Genomic DNA, 23,924 nt, shown 5'->3' on the forward strand with positions numbered 1-23,924 from the left:
CTTTCTTACAGACTAGTTAAAAATAGAAAACAAGCTTAAACTTATATAAGCTGTTATTAAAATTAATAACACTACTGAATCGATTTGCTAGATTTATAGTCCTAGCTATAGGTACATTCATAGCATAATTCGTTTTATGAGCTATTTCGATAAATAATCTATTATGCCGAAGATCACGCAGTGGAATATATGGAATGAACAAATTAGATAAATCAGAGCAATTCGTGCTAAAGTTTATTACATTATAGGCAAGCATGAGTGCGATAAAAGTTCTTCTGTCATGCAAAGCCTGAAGACCAAGCTATTTGTGCCTGCTGGTATATGATGGGAGGCCGTCTGGCCAGTGAAGCGTAAAGCAATTTTGTAAAAATTTTTGGAACTTTCACAATTTTATGGGAGTTAGATTCATAGAAAGGATTCCATATTATTGAGCAATATTCAACACCACTTCTGACTAAGGATATATAAAGTGCCTTCAACGTCATAGGGTCCTTAAAGTCAATGGTGTTACGTCTACTGAACCTAACCATTGCAACAAATTTTGAAACAATGAAGTCAATGTGACTAGAAAAAGAGAGTTTGGAGTCAAAAATTACACCCAAGTCTTTACTCTCTTGACAAAGATTAAGAGATTTAGCATTTAGTTTGTAATTAAAGTATGTGGCAGTTGTCTTTTTGGAATAAGGCACAACACAGCATTTGTTTGAATTTAAAAATAAATTATTGCCTACGCAAAGGCAAAAGCGTCTAGATCAGAACCGTTAGAAATAGCTTGACGAAGAAATGGTATTTTTTGTGAAATATATAGTTTTAGTGTTATATTTCAATCATTAAAGGCGAGGAGTGATGGGGAAACATATTGAGTAAAAAGTGCTAAGTCAGGAGAAAAAATTTGTTTTGAGTTCGGAAATTGTGCTAAGTCATAAAATAGCTGCATGATGATTTTTATTTATCTTAAGCTTCTACACTGAAAAGTACTGTAGTATTCACAGTTTTGAAAAAAAGGTTGTTTCAAAAATTATTCCTTTTTTTTCGTCTCCCGTAAAATTGGTAAAAGTTGACTTAGCACATTTTCACATTAAGCTAACGTATTACTTTTTGGGTATTTTATTTTGTTGGGACGATATGTTAAGCATTTTTTATTTTTCGAGCGAAATAAAAAAACTCCATTTGGTGGTAGAGCTAATTTTCTCTTACAGGCTTAGAAAAATTTACAAGTTTTATTTTGAACCTACAATTTACTTTCGTTTCGCTCCACCCTAATGTTTGACATAAAAGTAACAGATATTTCAAGTGGTTTGTGCTTTGAAAATTTTTGATTGGAATTTGTGTAAGGGCCTTATTGCGTTAGAATGATTTCAATTTCTGTGTGTTTTTATTAGTATTTAATTTTTATTAAATTTTTTTTTTTTTCAAGTTTCAAATAATTACTTTTTCTATGTACTGATGGCGAAGTTAAGCTATCATCGACAGCATCCTGATGACGTAAAAAGAAATTATAAAAGCTTCGACGACGATTAGCTCGAGGCGCTTCCATAAAAATGCTACCGCTTTTTTTGTTATACATTATGTTTTTGTTGATGTTGTGGTAGTAGTAGTTGTTGTTGTTGTGACATACATATATATATATATATATTTTTTTACAATTGGCGTTGTACGATTGCGTGTGTGGCAAATTTATGAAGCAATAAGTATGAAAAATAAATAAATTTAAGTGATATTTTATTAATAAAAATTTCGTTTTAGGCTTTTGTTTATTATGGCTTGGTCGCATTCGATCGGTGCATTTTTTAAGAAAATGTTTGAAATTTTGCAAATTTTTGACGAAAGCCATTGGTTATAGAAGCTGAAGATTATAGTAGGTGTTCATAGTTAGTTATATAATAGTTATTACTACCCTGTAAAAACTGTAAAAATATACAGCAACTTAAAGTTTCAAGTCCTCATAATTGATCTTGTAAATATTTATATTTTCGGAAAACTTTCTCATAATAGTTTCAGCTAATCCCGTTTTCTCAACCTCCACTTAATACGGAGCCGCGGATTATTTGACAGAAATCATTCGGTGAACTGACAAATAAGCTACCTGTTAAAGCTAATCGGAGGTTAAGAAATTGGCTCAAGTTTTAAACTTGGTTCAACAGCTTTCAAATCTTTCACTACAATGGGGATCATGTATCCCAATAGAAATTAAAAAAAAAAAAAATCAGCAAAAATGCAATTCTTGTCACTATCACCTGTTTTACGTTTGTTCAATGATATATATTTTTACAGTTATTTTTTTGCAACTTTTAATGCGCAGTGCCATTGTTATGGCTTATGCCACAAAAATAAGACATGTTATGCCATTGGTGTTCAAATCGTCCCAATCAACGGCTAGTAATAAAAGCAGTAGGATATATAATGTCAGGATATATTATATTTTCTAAGGACACTCGGTTTTTTAAATTTTTGTTTGTTTGTTGGCAAGTTGGGTATTATAGCTACCTGGGGAAATTATCCTTATGTATGTTACACAGATATTTAAAGGTCGGTAGGAAAAGGGTTCAGGTAAAACGTAAGAGATGCAAATAAAAAACTTGCTTATTCTCATTAAAAGTCTTTAAAAGGTGTAGAAAATAAAAGTTAGATTGTATTAACAAACAACTAGGAGGACTTCGTAGAACCCTGCAGGTAAAATTACTTGTACGTGATGACCACATATCGATCACAAACAAAAGATACCTATTACAGTTCTGCTATGATATGAAAAATACCGGCAACTTTAACCAATTACAACAGTAAAGAAACAATGATAGCAGACCTCTGATGGATTAAAAAATTGGTGATTTAACAAGTTTATGATGACAGACCTGTGATGGATCGCGGTTTTGGGGGTCTAGACATTTGCATGTGAACTTTGAGAACATCGTGTAATCTCATATGGTTGCGATCGTTTCAACCATTCGTTAACTTTGTATATCGGTATAATTTCCCTATCCCAACAAAATAAATAAAATTAGTAATAACTTTGAATTCTTTCGGCCTATAAGTATGCTTTGTAAAAAGTTACTCCTACACACAGGCATGCTGCTCTTCTACTCGCAAACAACCAATCTCACTCAACGTCGCTAGACAACAATATTCGTCACACGGAATCCGGCTGATTCCAATATTCCACGCCCATTTACATATAATGAGGAAGTCTAAGGACATTAAAATCCGAGTTGGGCAATGTCCGAATAAAATTTTGTTTAGACAATTATTGGAATGAAAATGTACCTTAAAAAATTATTCAAAGTTAATTTATTCATTTTTGAAGATAATTTATTTTTGAATAATTTTCCGATTGAGAACATGATTCAATCACAAGACGTTTGCTCGGCTTACAAAATTTTTGACAATTGCTGCCATCTTGCTCCCAAATCGAATTTACATTAATTAGTGGAGATATAAGGGGTTAATAGGCGCAATTCAAAGTTTTAAAGCTTCACACCTTCCGCAACCCAATTATCAACCTAACCTACGCGAGGGGAATCCTGTAACAAATATGAATGTATCACACACACACTTAGCAACCGAGGCTCTGGCGACCCCAAGGTCCTCATGTAACCAAGGGGTGGGGACGGAATGGACAAGAAGTTTCAAAGTGATCATATTAGCGGTCTCTATTTAAGTATTTTTGGAATCGTTTTTATATTTGGAATATTAAATTTATGTTTCGTATATTCGGACCGCATGAGATAGTATCATCACACTAACATATTCCGAATATTCCAAGGTAACGGTTAATCCGAAATGATTCCATGAAAAGTCAAAGTATCAAAATAAATAGGTTAGTACACTCCCTGCGTAGGTAGCTCAACTCTTCTGTAGAGTCAAAGCCTCAATTTCAAGTTCTAAGAAATTGAGTAATTTTTATAGTTTTTTTGTTAGATCTTGTCGACTGCAAAGTGGAGTATCATCCTATATCGTGTTCCAGTTCGAAATCGCCCTATCATGTCAAAAAGTTTTGAATTTATGCTCAGATAGAGCGGTTTTGAAACAAATTCTGAGATAGTGTGTCTTTGAATAAAATTCTAAAGTACGGCGACCTCCAAACAAGTTCTGAAATAATGAAAAAAGCAATAAAACTCTATCACTTCACTAAATATTGGGTAATAGACAAATAATTTCCCTAAAACTTGTTGATATTTCCAAAATTCTATCATTACTAATACACTATTTAAGGTACTTTTCTACTGCGGTAAAGGGGCTTGAATTATTCCCCGCTTACCTTACTTCGTAAAAGCAACCCGTTTTGATTTTTAAATTTGGGAGGGTCAAAGATCTGTTGACATTAAAGAACAAGTCTAGTAATTTAATCATGTTTTTTTTTTCATAATCATGGTTTGTACCTTTAATAATGTAACAAAAAAATATTTTGTATGTTAAGAGTTTCTTTTCGCGTTTATTTATTATTAGAATAAAGAACAAACTAATTTATTCCTCACTCAAATAAAATTTCCTGAAATAACAAATTATATGTATTCGTAAATAATCGAGAAAAAATTATTTATATTTTATTCTTTTTTGTCCAACTCTGTATGAAATAATACAATACAGCAGATTTTAAAAAAGTATAAATCAATAAGAAATAAAATACGGATAATTTTTAAATCGGAAATACTCACACAATAAACTTTAACTATTTCAATGTATTAACATTTATTGTTCCATCACTTTATCACATTCCTTTTTAACTCGTTGCCTGTTCTTTGCGCCTAACAATATTCAAAATGAATTTTCCAAATTTTAAAAGTTACGAAAATTCATTTTGAAGATCGTTGAGCACAAAAAAATAAATTCGTCCCACTTTCATGTTGACCGTTATTTAATTTTTCATATATGCATGTGCATATGTGTGGCTCAGCACTGGAAATTGTATTTTCTAATTAGGTACATGCGTATGTATGTATGTATATTTTTTTAAATTGAAATGCATGTATTTGTGTTGAAAAATTAATCTATGCTTGACATTTGCTGATGCATGAGTTGGTGTGTTGGAGGCGTGAAGAAAGATTTCGGGCAGCTTGTAAGAAGATATTTTGCAAATGTATGGAAGGTATTGAAAGGGTTAAGGGATTGCTAAAGTTTTTTTTCTTCTTTTCAATTAGTTATAACATAACTAACTAACTCTAATATGCAAGTGAAGTTTTAGATTTCTTTTTTGTAATTTTTGTCTTTCACTACAAGCGTAATTAGCTAATTTGTTATAATTTATGTTACAGCACTAAAATAAACTGAAATACCTATTTTTTTTTAACAGATCTGGGTATATGCGATTACAATGCAATTGCAATTAAATTTTTTAAATGTTTATATTTATTTCACTCATAAATAACTGTTATTTTTGGAGTGTTTTCTTCTGATCCTAAACCAATAGTTATATTTCGAATATTTGTCGAACAAAGTAAGAAATTCGAAAAATTTCCAAACTAAAACTAAAAAAATTTAAAAAGCGGTTTTTATACTAAAAATTTAAATCGTTACTTTCCCTGCTATTCACAACTCTCAGAAACTGTTAAAGGAATCACATCGACCTAGTTCTGTTCAAAAGTTAGGAATTAAAAAAATGTTAAAAAAAAATAAATACATTTTTATTTAAAAATAGTTTAGCCACTACTTACAAATTGTATTCATCGAATTTGTTTACGCTTGATTTATTGATTTTTATTATGAACTGAAATAATTGCAAATTTTTGTTACATAAGTTAATAATACAATTTATCAACTTCACAAGGAATGAGCATTTACTTTTGAAAATTAGACTTAACCCTCTAACCAGTAAGAGTGCCTCAGGGCATGCATCACAAATATCAAGATTTCCGTGTGAAAAAAATATTTTTTCTTAAGAAAATGAATTCAACTCTCTCGCCCATATTTCTAGTGAAATTTGTTTCTCAAATTAAAATAATATCGGGTGGAGGGTTTGTCTTCTATACTCAGTTTTGTGCAACAGGTGGAGAAAACGGTCGTTTTTTTGGATAAAGAAATTTATTATTTTCAATATCAAAACATTTTATTTTTGAGAAGTGTGCGGAGCTTGATAATTTTTTTTCGTAAAGCTGTGCTCATTAACTTGCTGATTTAATATCTAAAGTTTTAAAATTAGTGGAATTTTCTGCCCGACAGTGCAAAAACTAAAGGGTGCCTCAGGGCACTGTTGTCGTTCAGCGCGAACTTTTCTACACATTGATTTTATTAAAAAGTGCTCTATATAGTCGGGTTTACTTTTATTTCATAACTTGTTTTCATAAAGTGAATACAAATATACTGTTTTTAAACCGCTGTACGATGTCGCGTGTGAAATTTTCGAAGTTATCAGACGAAGAAATCCATGAAATCATGGAATCGGTAGTGACAAGTGATGAAGAAGATTCAAACAGTGGAATAGACTCTGGTTCTCTGAACCACGAGCCAGAGGAAATAAGTTCAGAGGACGAACACTTGATATCCCAATGCCTTCGAGGTATGGATACGAGTGCAAATTTTTTCAACGAAGCAGTTAATTACTCACTTACAACATCTACAGTCAGAGATACTGCTACTGCCGATGAAGCTGACATTCCATCAGCAGATGCGATTACAGCAACCTACACGGCATTGACTTCAACTCCAGTTCAAAGGAAGAGAGCTCGTTCGCCGTTATCAAGACCAGAAGACACCGGTCCAGTCGTAGTGCCAACCAATGGTGGTTTTGTAGGAAGTAAGTATATCTCCCCCATCTTTGCCCATGGCGATCTTGCTTTATATTTATTTTACCGTTATTTCAGACACTAAATCAATTTCCAAAGATTCCGCTGAGTTTAGCAAGTTGATGTGGCGCAATACAGCTCTTAAACTTCATGTAAATGAGGTCGCATTCCGTACATCCACACGTTTACCTGACAATTATATCTCTATTTTTTTTCTAAAGAAATAATTGATATGATTGTTCAGGAGACTAACCGGTGTGCTCTAAGTGGGGACATCAACTCAAAATTCAATGTGAATGCCGATGAAATATGTCAATACATCGGAATTCATTTATATATGTCAATATATCGATACCCGAATTTAGAAAGCTATTGGGGAAAGAACCCTTTCGAACCCATTCGCAAAACAATGCCATTGAAACGATTTGAAGCTATAAAAAGATTATTATCATCTAAGACAATATATGCCAAACAAACCCCACAATTGGGGTGTCAAATTGTTCGTAGTATGCGATTCGTATAGTTACGCATATAGGTTTGAAATCTACAATGGAGCAGGAGACAATATTATTCTACCAAATTGTCCCGATCTAGGCAGCTCAGCAAATGTTGTAGTTCGCTTATCCCAAACTGTGAATGACTTCATGTACCATATAATTTACTTCGCCAATTTCTATACGTCGTTACCTCTGTTGGTTTATTTGCGAGCTCGTGGCATATTTGGTCTTGGCACAATTCGAGTGAATCGCATCCCAAATTGCAAATTGCCACCGGACAGTGCTATAGCAAAGAAAAAGCGTGGGTTTTCAACAGAGTACGTGAGCTCTGCATATGGAATCGATATTAGTACTGTTCTGTGGAAGGACAATCAAGCGGTCAGGCTGGCTTCGACTTATGTAGGAGTTGAGCCATTCGATTGAAGCAATCCGAATGAGCAAGTAGCTAAGGCTAAACGATATGACAGGAAGAAGAAGCAAAACATTGAAGTCGATTGCCCACAAATAATTAGGGAATACAACAGACATATGGGAGGCGTCGACTTTATGGATGCTTTGATGGGACGATATCACGTGAGAGCCAAGACACGTGATGTAATGACGCGCCTTTTTTATCATTTTATTGATATGGCTGCAACGAACGCTTACCTTCTTTATAAGCGAATAAATATAGAGAAGATAAATGATTCCAGTAATATTTCTGACGAAGGAGAAAAGATTTTACAGAGAACAAATCGCTGCTGCTCTTGTGAGCTACAATCAAAAGCGTTAGGCGGGTCGTCCATCTTCAACAAGCCAACCAACTACTTTACCTGATTCTCTGAGTGTAGACAGAAAAGCTGCATATCCTGTTGATGATGTTCGCTTCAACGGTAATACCCATCTTCCGAAATGGCTTGAGAAAAAAGATGGTAAAAAATGGTGTAAACTTTGTAAAAACTCCCAAACTCAATGTGTCTGCGAAGTATGTAATTTACTTTTATGCTGCTCCGTCACGAAAAATTGTTTCGGGGAATATCATGCAAAGAAATAATATATTTGTGTTATTATTCATTGTTTATTAAAACTTATTTAAATAAAATATTGTTCCTTACTAAAAATTGTAAGTGTTAATTTGTTTTGCTCTAACCGACAAGAGTGCCTGGAGGCACTGTTTCTTATTTCTCACATGGCAGACAAACGAAACGACATATTGACTTTTTGTTGACGGAATTAAGTTTGTTATGTCCTAATTAAGCTAGAAAAAAATTCCCAGCCGTTTCCGATCATTATTTAAAGTTTGCTGGTTTGAGGGTTAATCAAACAATGAAAGTTTCATGTCGACATTTCACTTTAGGACTAGGTTTGTATTGCATACGCACATAACAAAGTATGTATGAATGCTTTTTGATAATGAGAGCGAGTAATTTACATTACAATATGAAGAACGTTGAAACGGGTGAAACCGAACATTACATACCCAGTGGTGAGTTTAAAAAGCTTCTCTGAAAAAATACACTTGGAGGCTTTTGCAGCGAATTGCACTAGTACCGAACTAGCGTAGAACTATTGCATTAAGAGACGGCACTAGTACTAATTTTGTCCACCGGTAGTGCATTCAACTGACACTTTTAACATGGTAATTTCCCACGAAATGGCGAATTTGCCTCCTCTGCAGACCTTTCTGAAATAGTCGCGGCCTTTGGTTGGCTTATTCAAATACATACATATATGAACAGCGCATTCGATTAGCACCAGTTCGTTCATTAAACCATTAACGCTCCGCACGATTTCCAACAGGTATATATGTATATTCATTCAGGAAGCAGAATAGAAGTAATGGAATAATCGACAGTTTATATGAAACGGTATGAACAACATAAACTTTTCCATGAATACTTAAACAAACCGCTCACTGCTTTATCGATTCCGGTCAGTTATGCGACAATACGAATGTTTGCTTTTCACTAGGACAAACTTGGTCATATCAATGAACACAGCTTGTCATACGTCGTCAAATACGTTTGCCGTACGTTTTGATGCTAAAAGGACAATTAAATTTACCAATAAGTAAAAACGATAATTGCTAAGAAATTTCGCTAATTTGACATAGAAGTTTAATTTACTAAAATGCAATTTATTTTCTTTTGCCAACTAACGTCCAAACAATAAATAACGCCTGAAGGAGCCTGTGAAACAACAGTCAATATTAAAAAGGGTTGTGTAATAAATGAACACAAAAACTCACCTTGGGTTTTGACCTCACACTTTTTTATCGACGACATAATGGAAACGCATTTGACACCAAATGACCAGCGGGTAAGTTTGAAACAGTTTTTGATGTCATTTATTTCGACCGAAGGACCAACCAAGAATTAGTTTCTGTGTCTCAATTGAAAATTAAAGCCAAACAATTTTCGTCCTCCTTTTGGCAAAACAGTCCCATACCATAACGAACGAAGTGTTGAGAATTTGAGTAATCTTGTACTGGATCTTTAATTGACTAAATAAAATTTCGTAAGTCGTGATGGGTCACGACTTCAAAAAGCTTTAAAGCCTAACATAACATACTAGCGAAAGTCTTTACGCAAAGATTTTAATCGATACCCTCTCTATTAGAACATTTCAATCCTCTAGCGTCTCCAAAAATGGCACTCTATACGAAGTTTATAAAAAAGGAACCAAAAAAGACTATATCGCCCGTTTTGTTGTAAACAGATGTAATTCAAAATTTTAATTACATCGCGAAACGCAAAAAAGTTAATTTTTTCATACAACTTTATTACCTCTGTAGTGGAATCCACTAACTTTTTTAAACACATTTGCCATCGCTTTATTTGCGAATCGATAACTGTAGCGATTTTGTTATTTAGTAACTATTTTGTATCGATATTTCTTTATCGACGATAAGCTGTGTTGTTAAATAAACGGCAAGTAAATCGGCTGCGTTATAAATCACGAAATTAACATTTCTGCCAATTTTAGTTAAAAAAGAAAATCGGAACTTTAATTAAATACTTTCAAACACGAAAAGCTGCTTTATAAATCAAATTTGCTTTTGAGTACTTGGCGTACGTTTTATCACAAGATGAAGGATTACTAAGTCCATCGCCAGTGGACAGACACCTTCTTAGAGAAGTAGATAACCCATTCCACTTGAATGCAACGGAGTTTCGAAAGCTGTACCGGCTAACCCCAGACTTGGCTCATGATATTATTTCTCAACTTGATGGTCAATTAAGGAGTACAAGAATAACTGCGATATCAACAGAGAAAAAAAAGAAATTAATACCACATTTACAATATGTAAAAACTTGCACAATAATTACTTTTAAAAGCAGTTAATATACAGAATTTATTTATTTTTGGCATTCCTTTCGTGCTCTTCGCATTTTTTAGGTTTCGTTAAGCTGTGCTGCCACCTTTCTACTATTAAAACGAAATGCCATTTATTGCGAGTCTTTAAAACAAAGTTAGTGAATAGTACAATCGATAAGTCAAGCGACAAAATCGTTAATTAAAATATCGACAAATCGCACCGTTATAAGTTAGTGAATTCACTACTGGCCTGATCATCTTTGCCTCTAGGAGCATGCTATACATGTGAACATAGTCTCACCAGTCGACTCTTGTGAGGTATCTTAAAATCTTGAAAAACTAAAATTTATGTTTACATCTGTTTACCAGAAAACGGGCGACATATACTACAAAACTATTTGAAAAAGTTAACTATGCGAATATGGTCTAATTTCATATTTTCATTCGATAAATATTTTATGATTCTTTTCTGCGTATTTCATAATCAATCAAGCAAAATATTGGAAATTTAAAATGATCATTGCATAGAAATTCGACTAAATAATACCAAACTGTTTTAAGATATTACTATATCATCTCGGTCTATCATATAGAGTTGAAATTGAGGGGATGTGTGGAATAACGGTATAACTCAAAAATCAACCTTTTGAGAAAAGTGAAAAAAACTTAACAATACAGGTAAAAATAAATTTATAATAATCCTACTTGGTAAGATTTTAGATAGGGTGGAGCCCCTAAACTGCCCTACTACCGAAAAAGTAATAAATTTTATATATACAGGCTCATTCCATTTCAAGACACTCGGTCAGCGCAGGACATGATTCTTGATTTCGATGAAATTTTAATATGTTGTTCTTTGGTCAAAATAATGAAATACGTGTTTTTTTTGCCTCAAACAATTTTTTTCGGATTTATCGGCAATTGAATTCGATAAAATTCAATCGATAGTTTATTCACCTATTTTTTCAACTGTCAATAACTTTGTAAAAAATTAACCGATTATCATGATTTTTTCTTTGAAATTTTCGTTATTATATTTACTTTTATATAACTTTATAAACAATAGCATATAGTTTAAAAAAATTTTTTTGTTTAGTATTTAGTAACAATTTTTGACTTTTTTCAAAAATTAATTTCTCAAAAAACGTAATCTTTTTTTTGCTTAAACGTTTTCTTTATTGAGTGAACAGTTCATATTTCAACTTGGCTAAATGCCTATTAGCCGAAACTTGTTGTTTTCGAGATATGAATTTTGAATATTAAACATTTTCCCCCATTTATTGATGCAATACATATCAGCATACAAGGCGATCAATGCCAAATGCTTAAAATTAATTAAAATATCTCATTTATTATTGAAAACATTCATTTGTTGTTATTTTTCAGAATTACAGTGATTTTGTAGCAGGACATGGCAAAGGGTCTTGTGACGGTATTGGAGGTTTAGTGAAATATTTTGACATATCGTTAGCTTAATGTGAAAATGTGCTAAGTCACTTTTTTTAAAAAATTGTATTTTAATGCAGTTTTAAAACTAAATTCAAAATACATCGATCACAAAAAAAAAACAAATATTTAAATTTTTCATTTTTACGTGGTGTGGGCAATGATGTGTAAATGTGCTAAGTCGTCAGCTGTTAAAAAAAATGTGCTAAGTCAACCTGTAAATGATATCAGTCATTTCTTTCTGCGCGCATTTTATTTATTTATTTAATTCATTTAGTCCAAAAGTAAATGCTTTGTTGTTGTTGTTGTATTAACGATAAAGACACTCCCCGAAGGCTTTGGGGAGTGTTACCGATGTTGATGGCGTTTTGCCGGATATAGATCCGGTACGTTCCGGTAACAAAGCACTATTAAGGTACTACTAGCTCCACCATCTCGGAAACGATTAATATGACTACATTAAACCTTCTAGGCCATCCCGCCCTCCCCACCATGAGGAACTTGGGGTCGCCAGAGCCTCGGTGAGTTAAAAATTGGGTTGGAGAAGCTATATATTGTGCTGGCAACCCCTTGAAATTGGATTTACCCAATTGATACATGCCTTTGGTGTATGATAAATGCTTTGCGCTGATTATGATCTACTTCAATTCTTACATGTCGATAACTACATGCTTTCTTACAGACTAGTTAAAAATAGAAAACAAGGTTAAACTTATATAAGCTGTTATTAAAATTAATAACACTACTGAATCGATTTGCTAGATTTATAGTCCTAGCTATAGGTTCATTCATAGCATAATTTGTTTTATGAGTTATTTCTATAAATAATCTATTATGCCGAATATCACGCAGCGGAATATATGGAATGAACAAATTAGATAAATCAGAGCAATTCGTGCTAAAGTTTATTACATTATAGGCAAGCATGAGTGAGATAAAAGTTCTTCTGTCATGCAAAGCCTGAAGACCAAGCAATTTGCAACTGATGGTATATGATGGGAGGCCGTCTGGCCAGTGAAGCATATGTAAAGCAATTTTGTAAAAAATTTTGGAACTTTCCCAATTTTATAGGAGCTAGATTCATAGAAAGGATTCCATATTATTGAGCAATATTCAATACCACTTCTGATCAAAGATATATAAAGTGGCTTCAACGTCATAGGGTCCTTAAAGTCACTGGTGTTACGTCTACCGAACCCAACCATTGCAACAAAATTTGAAACAACGAAATCAATGTGACTAGAAAGAGAGTTTGGAGTCAAAAATTACAACCAAGTCTTTACTCTCTTGACAGTGATTAAGAGATTTAGCATTTAGTTTGTAGATAAAGTATGTGGCAGTTGTCTTTATGGAATACGACACAACACAGCATTTGTTTGAATTTAAAAATAAGTTATTGTCTGCGAACCATCCGGCAAAAGAGTCCAGATCAGAACCGCTGGAAATAAAATAAATAAATAAATGCAAGGCGCGATAACCTCCGAACAGATTTTAATTCGAGCTTCTCTTACAATTTACGTCGTGCTCCTTTTGTTTAATTTTTCCTACAAATTGGAGGGACGGGATCTACTTGTTTTATACCGACTCCGAACGGCATCTGCGAGGCAGATGAGTTTTCACTGAGAGCTTTTTATGGCAGAAATCAGGCATGCTTAACCAACGAAACGATATCATTTCGTTACGATAATCAACGTTAATAAACGAAACGAAGTCATTTCGTTTCGTTTATTAACGTTAAGATCGTCAAATTAACGAAATGATTTCGTTTCGTTTTCTGCCATATCAAAACGAAATCAAATCGTTTATGTTGATTATTAATTTCAAACTATGCTGGCAAAGCTGATTGATGGCGGAGTCATTAAAGGTGAAAGCATTAGCCAAGCTGATTGCAACTTTTCTCATGAATTTTGACAGTACAAACATTTCTCAGAGTATTTTTGACATTACCACCAACGAATTACACAAACAAATTACATAGAGTTTGTGTGTGTATGTGCGCTCGTTGTTGCCACCTTACGGCTTCACCATGGCTATAGCATTGCCAGCACAATTCAAACATAAAGTATCACGTTTTTGTTAACGTTTTTAACGTTAACGAAAGCTTTTCGTTTCGGTTAAAAACGAGATACAATTTATCTTGATAATTTCTTTATCGATAATATTTCGAAGTGTTTCAACGGAAACGGTGGAAATTTTTTGATAAACGATTAGCTTAACGTTAAGGTGCATCCCTGGCAGAAATACACTCGGAGTGCTTGCCAAACACTGCCGAGGGGCGACCCCGCTTAGAAAAATTTTCTTCTAATTGAAAAACCTTATTTCTTAAATTTTGATGTTGTTTTGCCCGGGGTGTGAACCCAGAGCATTCGGTGTGGTAGGCAAAGCACGCTACCATCACACCACGGTGGCCGCCAATAGTTAGAAATAGTTTCACAAATAAATAGTATTTTTTGTGAAATATATAGTTTTAGTGTTATATTTCAATCATTAAAGTTGATGACTGATGGGGAAACATATTGAGTAAAAAGTGCTAAGTCAGGAGAAAAAATTTGTTTTGAGTCAGGAAATTGTGCTAAGTCATAAAATAGCTGCTGGGTTAGCATACATGATTTTTATTTATCTTTTTCAAAGCTTCTACACTCAAAAGTATTGCAACTAAGGTATCCTCGTTCACAGTTTTGAAAAAAAGGTTATTTCAAAAATTATTCAGTTTTTTTCGTTTCCTGTAAAATTCATAAAAAGTGACTTAGCACATTTTCACATTACGCTAACGAAAAAGTACTGTTGCACATTGTGTTCCAAAAAAAAAATTATACTTGGTGCGATTTACATCCGAAGAAATTTAAATAAAAAAAATGTAAGGCGCGATAACCTCCGAAGAGATATTAGGCCGAGCTTCTCTTCGAATTTGAGTCGTGCTCCTCTTGATTTTTCCAACAAATTGGCGGGACGGAACCTACATGCTTTATGCAAGGCAGATAAGTTTTCCCTGAGAGCTTTTCATGGCAGAAATATACTCGGAGTGGTTGCCAAACACTGCCGAGGGGCGACCCCGATTAGGAAAATTTTCTTCTAATTGAAAAAAACGTGTTTCTAAAATTTTGATGTTGCTTTGCCCGGGGCGTAAACCCAGGTTCTTCGGTGTGGATGGCGGAGCACGCTACCATCACACCACGGCGGCCGCCGAAGAAATTTAACCCGTTTAATTTACACTGGGAAACTTTTCATGCGATATTTAAAAACCATGTGTGTAATGTTTTCCTTCTTTATGCCGTTGCAAACTACAATTAATTAATTATATTGACAATAATAAAACCTCCTAAATGCTATCACCACTGAGTATAAAAAGTTTAATTTTTTCAATTGTAAGCACTATGCTCTTACATTACTTTACATAATTTACACTGCAAATGAATAAATCTTTGAAATATTAATGCGAGTGATACGATTTATGCAAGGTTTGCACAAATTGCGCAATATACTTATGAATGTGTTTATGCTGATATGTAGATAATTTAAATATTGTCCAAAATTATTTGTTGACTAATCTACGTCTTAATTACGCTATCTACTGCCTACAATTACCTCTTGCACAATCATTGCAATTCGATAATAAATCTAAATCACTTGATTGTGAGCCACTTCGTAAAACGTTTGAGACCAAATCTGCGAGCAATGACTCATATGTTAGGGAGATACAAGACGGCATTCTAGAAATAGGACTTAAGATAATACAAATTAACAATTGATTGATAATTTAACAAAAAACTGCTGCATGGTGATAAGTAATTGTTAGCTAATATGTTTATATAAAGAGTATGTAACTTTGTATATATAATTGTATATGGTTTCGTCAAAAATTGCAAAGAAAACTGGATTAATTGAAAATAACTTTGTTCAAGGCACCAATTCGTTTAGAAAAAAAAATAATTTTTTAATAAAATTTATTAAAATTATTAGTACCGCTTGCCAAGTTCATCACTTTGCTGTTTGATATCCTTCACGACATCGTCAGCGCCAGATACCAACATTAAAGGCAAATTAAGCCAAGGTCCAGCCAATTCGCTAAGATCTGAAGCATCAGAGGCACGTGAAGATTTGCGTGAGGATGCACGACTGGAACATTGTGTGCCACGACGACTGACCTAGGGGACGAGTTGAACTTGTGGTTATTTGTTGCTATACTAGAAGTATGCTTTGTATAAGTACTTGAAGATGAAAGAAATTTAGCGCAGACAGTTTGGACTGCCATCCACCGGGACTGGATGTTTGAGTCATGCTATCACCAGAGTTGGAACGTTCTTTTTCCTTCTTCATCCTAGAAACAGAGTAAATATATTCGAAAGTATTGTTATTAACCCGAAATAGGGGTATCGTTATCTTAAGTCGAAAAGTAAATACAAATAGAAAATCAAATAAAGGCGCGATATAGAAGATTTAGGCCGCATTTTAACTTTTCGTTCATGGTATTTATTAATATTAAAAAGCAGCATCGACAGCGTAATTCATTATTTTACTATATTAACTAACCGCTGATATTCACGCCATGCATTCTGTATAGTTGTAGCTGCCTTCTCCTGACGCTTCCAAATACGTGTCGATGAAACAATTTCCAACTCTTTACGTGTGGGAAATTGTTTCTTGAATTTTACATCCATTTGTTCTTGCAATTGCTTGAAGTTGTCCGTCTCCTCAACATGACCCAACACATGTTTGACCAGAGCATGTAAAATATCAAGGCAATGAATTTTATTACCTCTCGATATAGGCAAATTGAATGAGACCAACGCTACAGTGTTGGGTTTCGAAATGCCAAGCGGTGGATCGAGCGAGGCAATGAAATCCGAAAGTTGACCGAAGTGTATAAATTGTGTAGCGTGTGGGTCGTATCTGTAATGAAAAACGGAAAGTATATTGAATTATATTTGAGAGCAACAAATATTTAAATTAAAATATGCATATATTGAAAAATATGAATACTAACTTGGACCATCTGATGTAGAACATCTCCAAATCGTCTTCAACTATACCGATTTCTTCCTCTTGATGTGCCTGATTGAAATTCTCCAAAATAATAGCAATGTACATGTTAATCACAATCATATAACTGATTATAATGAAACTAGTAAAATATGTGATGGCCAATAGGGGATGGCCGCAGTCTCCATTTGTTTGTTTGTTGAAGAAGGGATCACAATCGGGTGGTTGAATCATTAGTGATTCCAGCACATCATTCCAACCAGCGGAGGTCATTAAACGAAACAACAGCTGCATGCTGCGTCCAAATGTCTGAAAGTTCACCATGTCATCTAAGGCGCCCTGAAGCTTAACATGACCAAATAATGACATGCCTAATATGGCATAGATGAAGGTGATCAATCCCAATAATGCGCCAATATTAAATAGCGCCGGCAGTGAGACAACTAAAGCGAACAATAGTTTACGTATACCTTTGGCCGCTTTAATGAGACGCAGTATACGACCGATGCGAAAGACGCGTACAACACGCAACAAGGTTGGGCTGATGGGCAAATCGATCATGATATCCTCCATGAGGATGCCAAAAATTGATGCAAGCACAAGTAGAAAATCGAATACGTTCCATGGTACAGTAAAATAGTGATAACGCAAACCGATTATCTTCACGATCGCCTCTGTTGTGTGGGTGGTGGAGGAGGAGGCCAAACGAAATACGGGGATTTAGTTTGGTGCAATTCATTGGATTAAGGTAAAACGCATACAAATGTAAATAATAAATTTTAGAAATATGCTATACATATATACTAAACATTACATAAATACATATCAATATACCAAAGACATGCATCTCTTTTTGATGTGTAAACATACTTGCTCAAGGTATGGCGGAATGCACGATGTAAGTGTAAGCGTAACCGTAATGTTTGAACAATGTACATGGTTGAGTTGTTGATTGAGCGCAATCAAACACTAAATCCGTGCATGGAAACGTAAGGAATGGAAAGGAGAGTTTAACCAGAAACGAAAGCGGGACCAGACCGATACCGACTCTGAAATCCAAACCATGATCGAAATAAAAATCGACACCAAAACTGGAGCCAGACGCACTCCGAAACCAGAATCCAAACAGACACAGAAACCAAACGAAAAGTTAACCGAATACGGAACCGAAACCGAAATCATATCGGCAAGCAAATCGGAACGTTAAGCAGAGCTGAAACTCAATCCAGAGCTAGATAGACACTGAAACTAGAATCGGAACAAGAACCACAACCATACCGAAACCGACAACAGTTTTCTGAGACACCGCGTTTTCGAAACGAGATAGGGTGATATTCCCTTCAGCAGTTGATATAAGGTTCGCTTATATATTGTGTTTATGTTCACGTTACATATAAAGTACAGTAGTCAGCACAGTGTTTTAATTTCAAACACTGGGAAATCTCTTATGTATTAATTTAAATACATGCAGCCAATGTACTGCTGAATGTTTACACATCAAACTTTACGAGTACTTCGTACTCACGTCCTTTTTTCGGTTTTCTTGAACAATTAATAACATTCAACAAAATATAGAGTTTGTTAACAATACTTACCCAGACCAAAAACGGTGGTAAAAAACGCATTGCTTACTTCGAGTATAAAAAACACAGAATGTGGTTGATTGTAGTGCTCGATACCCATTGTTAACATATTTAAAAAAATTAATACAAATATGGCTATTTCAAATCTGTGGGGTTTTTATTTGGGTGTCGTTGTTGTGATAAAATTTTTTGCCATATTTTGTTTAATAAGTTGCACACGTTGTTATTGTTTATTGTGTTAATTAATTGTTAAGTGTTTTGGTTTGAGACGTTAACATTTATTTGTTGTTATGTTGTTTCATGTGTTTCAGTTGTTGTTGTTAACAATTGTCACATTGAACGTTAGCCATGGGAAAATAGGGGAGAAGAATTATCGAAAAAGAGAACACATTTTAGTCAAATTTATTTGGTGAAAGACAATATACATACATTCATACAGGCAGAGTTGGGCAGAATTTATTCTAATAATTTTCTTTGCCTGCTATTTAAATGAGTAAACTATGAATTTTTGTGAATACGTTTCAATAGGAAAATTATTCAAAAATAAATTATGAATAAAAAGGTTATTCAGAAATAATTTATGCATTTAGCTTTAAATAATTTCCTTAAACAATATTTTCCTTCCAAATACAAATGAATTCAAATAATACCCAACTCTGCATACAAGTACATGTGTACGTTAGTACAATAAATCAGTTAAAAAATTTATTTACACAACTGAAAATTTGTAGACAAGTGTTTTTATGAGTGTATACAAGCATTTATTTATATATTTGAAATAAAATAGAAGAAAAAAACTAATTTATTTATAGATTAATTAAATATGTGCGTATCAAATAATTTTTTATATGAAATTGTGGTGGATGGTGCTGGTGCTGTTATGTTTTACATGAGCCCCTTTCAGAAAAAGAAATATTTTTAATTCTAGTCTTCTTGATGCATATAATGCACTTTATTCTCTAATGCCTTAGCATTGAAAATTAATTCAACTAATCATATAATACCTTTAAAACATTTTTATTTATAATTCATTGAATGCAATTTTTGACAAGTAATTCATATGGGCAATTAGTAAATACCGTGGAAATACCCTTAGAGTACTTTTAACAACTTAATAACAAACAAGTAAAGCTGTCTAAGTTCGGGTGTAACCGAACATTATATACTCAGCGTGAGCTTCAATTGTACATTTCATTTCAGATAAATTACTTTTCTACATAACACGTGGCACCGCCCGTTTAAAAGAAACTTCATAAGTGAAATATCATTGATTCAAAACTATTTTGTGCTAAGTTATAGCTTATTATTCTAGTCTACGACCCTTTTAAACTTATTTTATATCTAAGTTGCCGTGGTCTTTAACCGAGCTCGTCCATTTTTTCTAGAAATATTTCCTGCTGTAGGGAAAATTTGTGTACCCAAATTTATTACGATCCGTTAATTTTTCTTCGAGTTATGGCTCCCGAAACATAGAAAATTGCTTAGTCATAAAAGGGGCGGTGCCACACCCATTTTCAAAAATTTTAGTGCTTTCCAATTTAATGTTATAATTCAATTTAGAAAGTAAAATTCTATTGATACAAAGCTCTTATTCGCTAAGATATAGCTTATTATTTTCGTCTACGACCCTTTTAAAAATCTTTTATATAAAAGTGGGCGTGGTTTTTAACCGATCTCGTTAATTTTTTCTAGAAATATTTCGTGCTATAGAGAAAATTTTTGTACCCAATTTTATCTTCGAGTTATGGCTCCCGAAACATGGAAAATTGCTTAGTCATACAAGGGGCGGTGCCACGCCCATTTTTTTAAATTTGAAGTTTTTCATATGTATTGTTATAGATCCACTTGGGAAATGAAATACCATTGATATAAAGCTATTTTTGCAAAGATATATGTAGCTTATTTTATTCGTCCACGACCCTTTTAAAAATCATTTTCATTAAAGTCGGCCTGGGGCCCTATTCGCTAACTGTGAGTTTTAAAGTGTACCCAAGAAATTGGGTAAACTTTGAAATTCTGATTCTGTAAAGCAAAACTGTGAACAAAAAAACTCACTGATAAAAACTTCGTGAATTTTCTTGGCAGCCAGTGAACACTATTCTGACATTCAAAACTCATACGCACTGTTGCAGAATGACTTTTTTGTTTTCATGGCGTTTGATGAATATTTTCTCACTGACATAAGACTTTTACATTCAGCTCTCATTCAGAAAAACAATGTACACAATAATTTACAGAATCGCATGAAAATTTAAAGTGTAAATTGTGTGTGCAAATGAGTTTTCAATGAGTGTACATTTTTCAGTTTTTCACAGTTACGGAATTGACCCCCTGGTCCTTAACCGATTTCGTTAATTTTTCTTCAAAGCATTCCATATAGTAAAGGCAACCTCTCTGCCGAATTTTGTTACGATAGGTTTGACGATTTTTGATTAATGACTAATAATATTTGTGAAATTGATTTTATCACAAGTGGGCGGTGCCACGCCCATTTTAAATATTTTGGTTTTAAAATTTTTATCAAGAGTCTCAATATCAGTCCACATGTAAAACTTCAACATTCTAGGAGTATTATTTACTAAATAATCAGGTTTTTGTGTTATATATATAAAAAGTGGGCGTGGTTATCATCCGATTTCGCTCATTTTCAATACCAATCTATACTGGGTCCAGATAAGCTCATGTACCAAATTTGGTGAAGATATATCAATATTTACTCAAGTTATCGTGTTAACGGACGGACGGATAGACGGACGGACGGACATGGCTCAATCAAATTTTTTTGCGATACTAATGATTTTGATATATGGAAGTATACATCTATCTCGATTCCTTTATACCTGTACAACCAACCGTTATCCAATCAAAGTTAATATACTCTGTGTGCAAAACACGCTGAGTATAGCAATTTAAGTAATAAGTAAAACGGATGTATGAAACGGTGTAATGTACTTTAAGTACATACATAAAATAAAGAAACTACCTTTTTTCACTTGAATACATAACATAACCATAAAATATTGTTAAAAATAGTTGCGTCAGTAACTGAAACAGAACCTGTCAGCAACATTTTTACTAAACTTACTAACTTGCAGTAGAGAACGCATCTATTGATGAGCAATTAAGCAGTTTCAGTTTACAAATCAAACGGAAAATAAATCTTGCCAACAAGTGATACTTTGGACCAGGGATGCACCTTAACGTTAAGCTAATCCTTTATCAAAAAATTTCCACCGTTTCCGTTGAAACACTTCGAAATATTATCGATAAAGAAATTATCAAGATAAATTGTATCTCGTTTTTAACCGAAACGAAAAGCTTTCGTTAAAGTTAAAAACGTTAACAAAAACGTGATACTTTGTGTTTGAATTGTGCTGGCAATGCTATAGCCATGGTGTAGCCGTAAGGTGGTAACAGCGAGCGGACATACACACACAAACTCCATGTAATTTGTTTGTGGAATTCGTTGGTGGTAATGTCAAAAATACTCTGAGAAATGATCCCACTGTCAAAATTCATGAGAAAAGTTGCAATCAGCTTGGCTAATGCTTTCACCTTTAATGACTCAGCCATCAATCAGCTTTGCCAGCATAGTTTGAAATTAATAATCAACATAAACTATTTGATTTCGTTTTGATATGGCAGAAAACGAAACAAAATCATTTCGTTAATTTGACGTTCTTAACGTTAATAAACGAAACGAAATGACTTTGTTTCGTATATTAACGTTAACTATCGTAACGAAATGATATCAGTTCGTTGGTTAAGCATGCCTGCTTTGGACTGAGTAGGCAACTAAAAAGTTAAGTCTTCTCCCGAAGAACAAAAATCACGCTCTGCACGTCGAGAGGGGTTAGCCTTCGGAGTGTTTGAAGGAGGAAGGAAGGAGGAATAAATGCAGTTGAGAAGCAGAGGTAGGGAGAAACCTCCACTGAGTTTGGAGAGGCAGGTTAAGGATGACTTCATCTCCATTAGTGCTCTTTATTGACGTCAGTTATCGCGAAAGAGGTATGTGATGGTGTGACTTGTTACGAAAAGGCCTAAATATGGACGGCTAAATGGACGGCTAAATGCCAATTCACAAATCACACAAGAAGGTTGCGAATTGCGCATGTAAACATTAGATCAGCTGTTGTTATGACGTATGAATTGACTCTTTTCCTTTAGCTATTTTTTTTCTCGGTCTTTTTTTTTATCCGCTCAACAGTCAACTATGACGTAGATGCGCAGAACGAAGCAGTTTTGAATTCTTGAATGCGCAATCTGGGTAGGTGATTTCGGTGCCAATTAATGAACGACGATGATATCGATTTGTTATCGTTGCTATGGCCCTTGGAGTGTTCGAGAAAAGTTCTCCGGAAGATTTATGGTCGTGTCCGTGATGGCGACGGTGAGTACCGAAGGAGGGCCAATGATGAGCTGAATAAGCTCTATGTAGATATCAATATTGCGCAACGAAAAGAGCCCAAAGGCTTCGCTAGCAAGGTCATGCCAGCTGATAAATGACAACATTGTTTTTTCAATAACAATTCGTATTTATTTTGGTAACAAATCGATATTTTTTCGATAACAAAATACTCGATTTTTATTTTCGATAAATCTATAAAATTTTGAAAATAAAGTGATACTATGCCGACAGCTCTATAACAAAACCAATAACATAATAATAATTCGAAAATAGTATCAAAATGATCCCGAAATAGTCGGTAAAACAATCCCTCAATTATTTCCAAACGTGTCCGGAAGATTGTTTCGCAACAATCTAAAAGTAGTTCCGAAAAAAACCCCAAAAGTTATTTAAAAAAAACCCAAACAATCTTGAATTGATCTCAAAATTGTCCCGAGATGATCCCATCATTTCTACAAAAAGGTCTCAAAATTATTCCAAAATTATACCAGAGCAGTTCAGTAATTATCTAAAATTGGTCCTGGAAAGAATGCATTAAACCAAACATCTACGATGGGGACAATCTTAGTATTGTTTTTCTTGTTTAAATTTTGATGAATAACAATTATTCGCAGCCCCTTGCAGTTATTGATTGTAAAAGTTTACATTATGTTGCTTCTAGCAGAGCAGACGAGAGGTTTACTATTCCCGAAACCAAAATAACAGTTTTAAAATAACCTTAAGCAATAAATCACACTAAACGATCTCAGTGATAGTGAGAAAGCACTTGAAAATAAAAATGTATCACTCACAAAGACCGAAAAACTTAAACATAAACATATCTCACTAAAGAAGCCTTTTTTGATCGGTTGTTATGCGGCATAAACCAATTTCTTTTTTCTGATTAAACGTTAATTGCAATCTCTGGGATGAACAGCTGACTAAAATATTATATATATGTATATATAAAGTAGGGTTGGTTATTATATCAAGTTTAAAAGCAAGAGTAACGTAAAGA

The 23,924-nt window shown here is 33.8% G+C and overlaps 1 protein-coding gene across 2 annotated transcripts in view; it reads right to left on the reverse strand.

Annotated features, from left to right (window-relative positions):
• The window catches only part of NaCP60E (Na channel protein 60E), a 641,026-nt gene that overhangs the window by 5,357 nt on the left and 611,745 nt on the right, over positions 1-23,924 (reverse strand). For both annotated transcript variants that reach the window (XM_067774083.1, XM_067774082.1), the window contains 6 exons: positions 18,532-18,665; positions 16,941-17,610; positions 16,487-16,846; positions 16,166-16,274; positions 15,920-16,101; positions 1,432-1,550 (listed from right to left, as the gene is read on the reverse strand). In XM_067774083.1, coding sequence (XP_067630184.1) covers positions 1,432-1,550; positions 15,920-16,101; positions 16,166-16,274; positions 16,487-16,846; positions 16,941-17,610; positions 18,532-18,665 — 1,574 coding nt within the window. The remainder of the gene's footprint in view (positions 1-1,431; positions 1,551-15,919; positions 16,102-16,165; positions 16,275-16,486; positions 16,847-16,940; positions 17,611-18,531; positions 18,666-23,924) is intronic.

This window comes from Eurosta solidaginis, chromosome 3 (assembly GCF_040869045.1).
Source record: "Eurosta solidaginis isolate ZX-2024a chromosome 3, ASM4086904v1, whole genome shotgun sequence".
In the NCBI taxonomy this organism is placed as follows: domain Eukaryota; kingdom Metazoa; phylum Arthropoda; class Insecta; order Diptera; family Tephritidae; genus Eurosta; species Eurosta solidaginis.